Here is a 9,331-nt window from a genome sequence, read left to right as displayed (position 1 = left end):
ATCGAGCATGCGCGAGTCGTCCAGGACAATGGGGCTGGATAGGAGGCTCGCCATAGGAGGGATGTGGCGGCTGCAGGGAGACGGGTGTTGCAACCGGTCGAATTCGGAGGCAGCGGGGAAGGGGAATCGGCCGAGGGAGCACACCCGAGACGGGCGTGGGTTTCGGGGCAACCGGCGCTCCGTTCCACCGGCCGGAGAAGGCGGCGACTCCGGTGGCCAGAGATCCCAAGGGTGGCGGCTAGGACGGTTCTGTTTAGAAGTGTTCGTTCGGGGGAGGGGATAGGAAATTAAATGAACGGGTACAATGACGAAGCGTTACTTTTGACTTACCGGTGGCAAGGATATGTAATTTTAACAGAAAAACAGGGGCAGAAACAGACGGACGAACAAGAAGTCTTATTTTCTTTATTATTAGGTATAGATATAGACTGTAGTTGCGAAACCAGAAAATTTTGGTCTTCTAGCAAGTTTAGCCTGTAGAGTGTAGGACGATCACTTGAGCCAGGCGGTTAACGCCAGGGAGTGGACGGAGTCATCTCCGCCAGATCCCCAAATCCACTCGACTCGGTCAACGAAAACGCCCTCCACCACCACGATCCCCTGCGGCCGAATCGGCGGCCATCACTGGCGGCCGAAGCTTCTCCCGTGGCGGACGTCCTCGTCTGAGGAGTCACCGGGAAGGTGTCCTAGGCGCGACGCCGTTCACGAGCCCGAGCACGATGGGCTCCAAGTGCCCGCGCGACGGCCACGGCCACACGACGGCGGGCTCTGCAGCGGCACGACGACGTCGACGGGCGCAGCGCCTGAGCCGAAGACAAAAGTGAAGGCTCCGGTCGATGCCGAATCGAAGGCGAGCGCGTCCCCCTCGCGAACCAGCGCGTGAGGCCTGTCTGGGAGGCGCGCCACCGACGACATTAGGAGCGTCGCGCCGGCTCCGATTTCAACGACCGTGGGGATCGTAGATAAAAACAGTGACCTCCTTATCTTCATCGTCAACGACGACGATGTCGTCCTTCGGAGACAGGACTGCCTCGACAGGGGCGACAACCGGGTGAGTGCGGCAGGGACACGGCCCCCAACCGTGGTACATACAGTAGTGCGGCGGCGGAGCCGCGAGCGCCGTGTCGATGTTCTTGTCGGCCCCCAGCATTGACACGGCCGGACCAGCGAGAAGCCAGGCGGGCGCGGCCGGCTCGAGGGTCTTCAGCGAGGAGGGGCCGACGATGTTCGGTTGATTGTGACGAGGGCCGCCTGCACCGTCATCTTGAAGCCGATGGAGAGATAGGGAAAGAAACCTTCAGGCTTTGATTCGTCTCACCTTTTTTGCCTGTAGAATTTCTCCCCGTCGATCTTCCTTCTTGTTCTTCTCGAAATCGTCCAGATGAAGAGCGTGCTGGACGGTAGGCCACGACCGCGTTGGGGCTGATAACATCGTTCGCTCTTGCACGCCGGTGCCGTCGTTTCCATGCACCGCCGCGTAGGGTAACCTCTACGTGCCTTGTTGGCTTGTTGAAGCGAAGCTGTCCGTGGAATTGTTTCCAGAATCCAAGTTGATGCATGTGCATGCTAAAGCAATCAGAGAATCAATTAGCGTATTTGTTTCAATCAAAACAAGAACGAACAAAGCATTGTTCCATTGATTCCTCTGAACGGGTGCGAGCATGTTCACGCATGACTTGCTCTGCGATTGTCCTGATCTGTTTCTTTCTCAACGGCCGCGTGCCTGCTCCGTGAGGCCGTGAATCAATGAATGATTTGCTTCGTCGGATTTTCAACGAGGCCAACTGCTCTCGGTGGAGTCTAGGTGCTGATAACGTGTTGAAAGTAATTGAGAGAGAAACGAGAGATGAGAAACGAGAGATGCGACAAATGATTCAACTGTGTTGTTCCATTGATGATTCACAACTTATATACAAGGGGAAGGGACGTGAATATGGGTCACGTCCATTGGAAGAGGTGTGAGGAAGAGTTGTGTCTCTTGACCAACCAATCAACATAGAGAATTACATGAGGGAGGATTACCCCTTTAATTAACCTATTAATTAAATCCTAACAGAAACAAAAAAAAAACCCCTCTCTTCTGCAAGTTTAGTTGGAAACAAAAAAACCCCTTCTCCTTGCTTCCAGTTCTTGCCGTCTTTTCTATAAGGTGATTTTTTTGTGCCACTTCTTCTTGATTGATGTCTCTGCATGGTTTCAATCTAGGGCTGCACTACGCGGCGGCGCCGCACAAAGGCATGATTCGTGCGACGGATTTCCACGACACACGCTGGCTTTGAATTGGGGACCGCCCATGTAGCAATCCAACCCCACGCCGCACGTAGCATCGCGGGTCCCCAAAGCAAGCACATGCAGTTGCGAAAGTTTTGAACCAAAATGCTAAAATAAAGTAGACAAGTTTAACGTTGCTGCCTCGTGACACTGAAATTTGATTTTTTTTTTAGATACCATCAGTTCATCATATCTTGCAAATAAAATAGAACAAATATACAATTATCAAATTAACTAGAAAAATTGCCAACTTAATTTCACTCAGCTGCCAGATTTTAACCAACAGGGAAATCACAGTGAAAAACACCAGGCCAAGTTAATCTGGCAACTAGTCAGGATTAATCTGGCAGCTAGGATCTAACTAATCGTGCAATCCAGGTAATTATTCTGGAAATCCTCTAATTAATCTGGCAATTAGTACTAAACTAATCCGGCAATTGCTACCAAATTAACATGGCAAGCCAGCCCCCGCCCCCTTGCCTGCACCTGGTCGACCTTCACTTCTTTCCAACTCCTCTAACTCACCTGATTCACGACGACGATGAACCAGTAGCAACGGCAAAAGGTGCACAAGCATATTGGGAGAGTTGAAAAAAGATGTCCCTCCCATGGAGAGAGACCAGAGAGGCCGGTGAGCATCCCCTCCTTGCCGGAGTCGCTCCATGCGCGCAGCTCGAACGCTAGGCGCCGGCGTATTGCACCTCCCCCGGGCGGCGACAACCTCCTCCTCTCAAGTCTCCCCACGGGGCGTTCCTCCACCTCTCGGACGGGCGCCTCCCCGCGGTGGTGCTCGCGGCGGCCACCTGTGTCGGTGCGAGGCGGCCTCTCCGCAGTGGTGCTCGGCGACGGCCTCGCGCGCTACTCCCCATGGCGGTTGCTCGCGGCGTCCACCCGAGGCGATGCTTGGCGGAAGCCTCGATGCGGCGGTGCCCGGTGGCGGCCTCGCTGCGACGGTGCCCGACGGTGGCCTCGCGCTCTGCTCCCCATGACCCGGTGCGGTCCTCGCGCGCTGCTCTCTAGGCGGTCGGGGATAAGAAGATAAGGTGCTGGGTGTGTGGCCAGGGAAGCTCGGGGTGCTGGGTGTGCTGGGTGCGAGGTGGGTCTGTTGCCAGTTGTATAGGGCCGCGATGCGCTTTTTCCTAATCGCGAAGCGTCGCACAGGAGGATGGTCGATGCGGCGCTTTTCCTTAGATTTCCCCTTCAATCTATTGAACATTCTTCATTCCCTCTATCTAATCTTCTTAGATCTGTTCGCATTAGTCCAATCTGTTTATCCTTTTTCGTCCTTGCATGCGTTTGTTTGCTTGATTTTACTGTACTGGTTCATCCTTTTCATCTTTGCATGCGTTTGTTTGCTTGATTTGACTGCATTAGTCCAATCTGTTTATCCTTTTTCGTCCTTGCATGCGTTTGTTTGCTTGATTATATATGTTTCCACCACTGTAAATACTTTTGTAGGGTTCATATCGTCTTCTATTTTCTGATAGGTTCAAATGGATCAAGGCAACTGTCAGTTCTGCCATCAGCCTATGGACAACTGCAAGTATTCTAACAGGCGTGCTACATCATTCAAGATCATCATGCAAAAGGACTATGATCACTTTGCGGTATGCAATTCCTTGTACAGACTGTTTAATTTCTATTTATCTGCAAGACTAATCTCACATTGCGTTTCATGCTTGAACAGACTGTTCCTTGTTACTTCAAGGAAAAACTGAACAAGTACAGTGACAAGTGGTTGCATGCTCTTGCTGCTGGCCACAGGCTCGATTTATACTTAGAGAAGACAACAAACTCCACAACCATGTGTGGCCCCTGGTGGTCTTTTCTCCTGATGGCACACCTTGTTGGTGTCAACGATGTTGTCACCTTCAAGTTACCTACGGAAGATGACAGTGAAGATGCATCTTCTGATGAAGATGCAGAAGGCATGGAGTATGATCAGAAGATGCAGAAGGCATGGAGTATGAAGAAGAGGCTGGTGATGACATCTTCCAAGTAACTGTTGCAGATCCTGATGGAAACCAGAAACCCTTCTATCTTATGAATGGTATGTACATGACTCCTTTGGAAACTTGTTCAGACAATTAGTTTGTTTATTAATTTGTGTTCACTGTTTTATAAATTTTTGCAGGACCAATTTATGTACCTGAAGTGATCAGAGGCACACTTTACAAGACAGCTTTCTCAAACATGCATGCTGTTGGTGAAGCAGACATGACTGAGATAGTCTGGGAAATGTACAAGGATGCATCAAAAGATGTGGACTCAATTGATGAGCTTCAGTACATTGTTCACAAAGTTGATGCAGTTGATGCTACAGCAAAGCAATTGGTAATCTCCCTGCTCAAAAACCTTGTTCATACAGTTCCTGCAGTTCATACAGTTCAGACATTTCACATTCAGTATTGCTTAATGCTCTATTCATGTGGTTTCTATTGCAGGCACTGCCAAAGAACCTTGTCCATGGTTACAATTACCCAAAGAGGGGAATTGCAAGGTTTTCTAGCAGGACTATGAGTGAAGACATTGCTGGGCATTACTTCATTCAAACTGGGGTCTTGGGCAGGCTGGTCGTCTGGCGGAATGGAGAAGACATGGACAATTTCTGTGAGGCCAACTCCATAGTTCAAGGCTCTCTTCTTCTGATCAGGCTTGATATGATGCAAGACTACATTGGTGTCTCTGTCCACAAGATAGAAGACATCTAATGCTATGCTGATTGAAGATGGTTGCTGACTGAAGATGCTTTAGTTTATGTTGGTGCTTTTGACTGTAGTTTGTGCAATATGTAATTACTGTTAGTTTGTGGAAGACATATTGTTGGTGGTTACTTTTGTTGATGTGCTGCTATGGCACACATCCTGTTGTTGCCTAATGTTGATGTGATGCTATGGAACACATCTTGTTGGTGTTTACTTTTGTTGATGTGCTGCTTATGTAAGACCTGATGATGGCATGATCAAATATGTGTGTTATTACTATGTGTTAGGAAGTTAACTGAATTTGTATTACTATGTATGTCAATGCAAGAATTCCTAATGCACTTGTGCTTTCATCACATTTGCATTGAATTTTTCTTGCAACAATAGCTGCTGCATTTTTTGGAAATTCTGTTGTTCTTTTTGCACAAGATGTACAATTGATCTTGTACTTGTTGCTTCTACTGCTAGCTTGGTTTACTTGGTCCTTAGCAGTAGAAGCAAGTCATTTTTTACATTGTCTATTTGGTTAAAAAAATTCATAGATAAATGGATGAACTGCTTATGCAGTAGTGATTCCCTTGATATGTTTATAAACATGGATGGCATGGATTTAAGCATGGATTCCAATGAGTTTAAATGAAGTATTGCTTTTAAACATGGATTTTTTACCAAATGATTATTTTGTTTAAAAGCAGCATTGCTTTTACCAAAACGATTAGGGTTTCCTTCCACCGAACTCATTTTTACCAAATGGTCCTTCCACCGAACTAATTTTTACCAAATGGTCCTTCCACTCTCTCGTTTAGGGTTTCCTTCGTCATTTTCACTCGCTCGTTTTCCTTCGTCGTTTTTCCTCTCTCGTTTTCCACCGCCGCCGATCTCATCCGCCGCCGATCTCGCCCTCCTTCGCCGCCGATCTCCTTCGCCGCCGATCTCCTTCGCCGCCGCCCTTCTCCGCCACCTCCGCCCTCCTCCACCTTCTCCCTCCTCCACCGATCTAGATCTCCTCCACCTCGGCCTTCCTCCTCCGCCGTCGTCCTCCTTCGCTGCCGCCCTCCTCCACCGATCTAGATCTCCTCCACCGATCTAGATCTCCTCCACCTCGGCCCTCCTCCACCTCGGCCCTCCTCCACCTCGGCCCTCCTCCACCGATTCTGCTGACGGCGACCCTCCAGAAGCCATGGTGGATCCTAGTGGAGTTGAAGCCATGGTGGATCCTAGTGGAGTTCAAGCCATGCTGAATCCTACTGGAGTTCAAGCCATGGTGAATCCAAGTGGAGACCAAGCTAAGGTTGATCCGCGGCGATCGTTTCTCCGTCGATTCAGGAGCTCAAACAACACTGAGGCGAGTTCGTCTGGTACGTGGTGAATCGAACCTCCAACTCCAAATTCCTGTATCACTGGTTTGCTATAAATTGACTATGATTTGCTAGTTTGCTTGAATACTTGGATTGCTCTAGTACTGGATTGTAGTTGCTGGATTGCATGCTAACCTTCCTGTATTACTTGGTTAATTGATTGCTTGCTTGATTACTGGATTGTAGTTGCTGGATTGCATGCTAACCTTCCTGGTTTGCTGGTTTGCTTGAATACTTGTATTGCTCTAGTTTCTTCAAATGTATCAATTAATATAAGATGGCTTAGTTCATTACTGGATTCTATTTAAACTCTAAGTTTTACTAAAAAACAGTAAAAATGGATAAGAATTGGATGGAAGCTTCAAGGTCTTCAGATGAGTATGCAGCTGGAGTCTCCTTATTCTTAAAATTTGCTCTAAGAAATGAAGAGAAAGACAGTAAGATACTGTGTCCATGTAAAAACTGTGGGAACAGGTTCTGGTATGATGTAGAAACTGTAAATGATCATCTAATCTGTACTGGTTTTATGCCTGGATATAAAACCTGGTTGTTTCATGGGGAACAAGCTGTTAACAATGATCTTGACACACAATCTAGCTCTCCAGAAGATGATAGTAATGCTAGAGATGAGATTGACCAGCTACTGTTAGATGGGTTTGACATGTTCAATAGAAGTTCATTGCATTCAGAAAAAGAAGAAGGGAGTGAAGATGATAGTGAAGATGATAGTGAAGATGAAGATGTTGAATCATACAGGAGGTTAGTAAATGATGGTGGCCAGCAGTTGTACCCAGGATGCAAGAAGTTTTCTAAACTGCAGTTTCTAGTAAGATTGCTCAATATTAAAAATGTCAGGGGAATGACAAATGCTGCATTTGAAGATATGCTGACACTGTTCAGGGAAGCACTACCTGAAGGACATTCTCTGCCTAAGAAATTTCATGAAGCAAAGCAGTACATCAGAGGAGTTGGTCTTGCATATGATACTTATGATGCCTGTTTGAATGACTGCATAATTTTCAGAGGCATCCATGCCAAGGCCAATGTCTGCCCAGTTTGCAAAACAAGCAGGTGGAAGACTGTAAGAAGTGTAGTAGGTGGGAAGAGAATCAGTAGGGTGGCAATGAAAGTTATCAGGCATTTCCCATTGAACAAAAGAGTCAGGAGGTTGTTTATATCTAACAAAACAGCATCTCTGATGAGTTGGCACAATGATGGGAGAACCAAAGATGAAGTAATGAGGCATCCAGCTGATTCACCTGCTTGGAAGAACTTTGACAGCAGGTACAGGTCGTTCAGCAAAGAACCAAGGAACATCAGATTTGGATTAGCTACAGATGGATTCAACCCTTTCAGGAATATGAACTTGTCTTACAGCATCTGGCCTATAATTCTGATCCCATACAACTTCCCTCCTTGGATTTGCATGAAGGAGACCAACTTTATCTTGTCTGTCATTGTACCAGGAAGGAGATCACCAGGGAAAGACATTGATGTATACCTGCAACTAGTAATTGATGAGCTACAGGAGTTGTGGCACCATGGAGTTCTGGTATATGATTCTCATTTTGGTAAAAAGTTTAGAGTCTATGCTGCACTGCTCTGGACCATCAGTGATTGGCTGGGCCGTGGAATATTGAGTGGTGAAAGCATTGTTGCCTGTTCTCATTGCCTCTTAGGAACTTGTTCTAGAAGGTTGAAGCATGGACACAAAGCATGTTTTCTAGGTCACAGAAGGTTCTTGTCAATGAATCATCCATTCAGAAGTGATGAGGAATCTTTTGATGGGACAAGCGATTTGGGGAACCTCGGTGCAGCCTACAGGTGAAGAAATTTCTGCTATGACAATGGATATCCAAACTGCATATGGAAAACTGCAGAAGCAAAAGAGGATTGGAAGGAAGAAAAGGAATAGAGGTGAAGTGGATGAGGATTTGGAGAATATGGAGGAAGTACATACTATTGAATCAACTTTCAAGAAGAGAAGCATTTTTTTCAACTAGAGTATTGGAAATTTTTGCTTGTGAGGCACAACTTGGATTCAATGCACATTGAGAAGAATGTGTTTGACAATGTAGTCAACACTTTGCTTGATGTGGATAAAAGGTCAAAAGATAATGCAAAAGCTAGGATGGATATGAAGAGAATGAAGATTAGAGAACATTTGCATATTGATGAAACACAAGAAAAACCTGACTTGCCAGAGGCAGTGTACTACATGGAGTCATCAAAGAAGAAGGCATTACGTGGATTTGGTGAAAAATGTGAGATTTCCAGACAACCATGCTTCCTCCATGTACAACAAGGTAAGGTTAGAGGAAAACAAGTTTGTTGGGCTGAAAACTCATGATTGCCACATTTTGTTTGAAGAAATCTTACCTCTGGCTGTAATGAAGACATTTCCTGAAGAAGTTGCATTGCCCTTAGTGAAGCTTGCCAAGTGCTTCAAATTCATTACTTTGAAGATCGTCAGTAATAAAGAGATAGCAATTGTTGAAGAACAGTTGCCAGAGATATTATGTGAACTTGAGAAGATTTTTCCTCCAATGTTCTTCGACATAATGGAGCACCTAGTTATACATCTCCCAGCTGAAGTGAGACTTGCTGGGCCTGTTCAATTCAGGAACATGTGGTCCACTGAGATGTTTATTGGCAACATGAAAAATTGGGTACACAATAGAAGCCACCCCGAAGGATCTATTGCAGAGTCATATTTGTTCGATGAGTGTTTGACATTCTGCTCTAGATATGTGGATGATTGTAACACCAAGTTCAACAAAGCTCCAAGACATGATGATAACATGACAAGTAGTGCAAACAAAAATTGCAGCAAGTACCTGAAGATTTTTGGAAGACCATTATCAGCTTGCAGTACTTCTGAACTAGATCACCTGTCATGGACACAAGCACAGAAGTATGTACTCTTCAATTATGAGCACATCAATTACTACACAGAGAAGCATATGAAAGCTTTAGCTGCTGGGAAAAAGAAAAAAA

At 46.2% G+C, this 9,331-nt stretch overlaps 1 protein-coding gene across 1 annotated transcript; it reads left to right on the top strand.

Annotated features, from left to right (window-relative positions):
- The first annotated feature begins 6,156 nt into the window (after positions 1-6,156).
- LOC127315402 (uncharacterized) lies at positions 6,157-8,162 on the top strand. The gene is made up of 2 exons (XM_071824212.1): positions 6,157-6,334; positions 6,667-8,162. The coding sequence occupies exons 1-2, from the start codon at positions 6,157-6,159 to the stop codon at positions 8,160-8,162; spliced, it is 1,674 nt and encodes a 557-aa protein (XP_071680313.1).
- Positions 8,163-9,331: the final 1,169 nt, after the last annotated feature.

Source organism: Lolium perenne, chromosome 7, assembly GCF_019359855.2.
Source record: "Lolium perenne isolate Kyuss_39 chromosome 7, Kyuss_2.0, whole genome shotgun sequence".
Lineage (NCBI taxonomy): Eukaryota > Viridiplantae > Streptophyta > Magnoliopsida > Poales > Poaceae > Lolium > Lolium perenne.
Note: the sequence above shows the minus strand (reverse complement) of the source record. Positions and strands in the feature narration are given on the sequence as shown.

Excerpts from the sequence above, each read along its gene's own strand:
- LOC127315402 (XM_071824212.1), top strand. The coding sequence starts at position 6,157 with ATGGTGGATCCTAGTGGAGTTGAAGCCATGGTGGATCCTAGTGGAGTT. Across the intron at positions 6,335-6,666 it reads CACTGAGGCGAGTTCGTCTG|TAAAAATGGATAAGAATTGG; the intron begins GTACGTGGTGAA and ends ACTAAAAAACAG.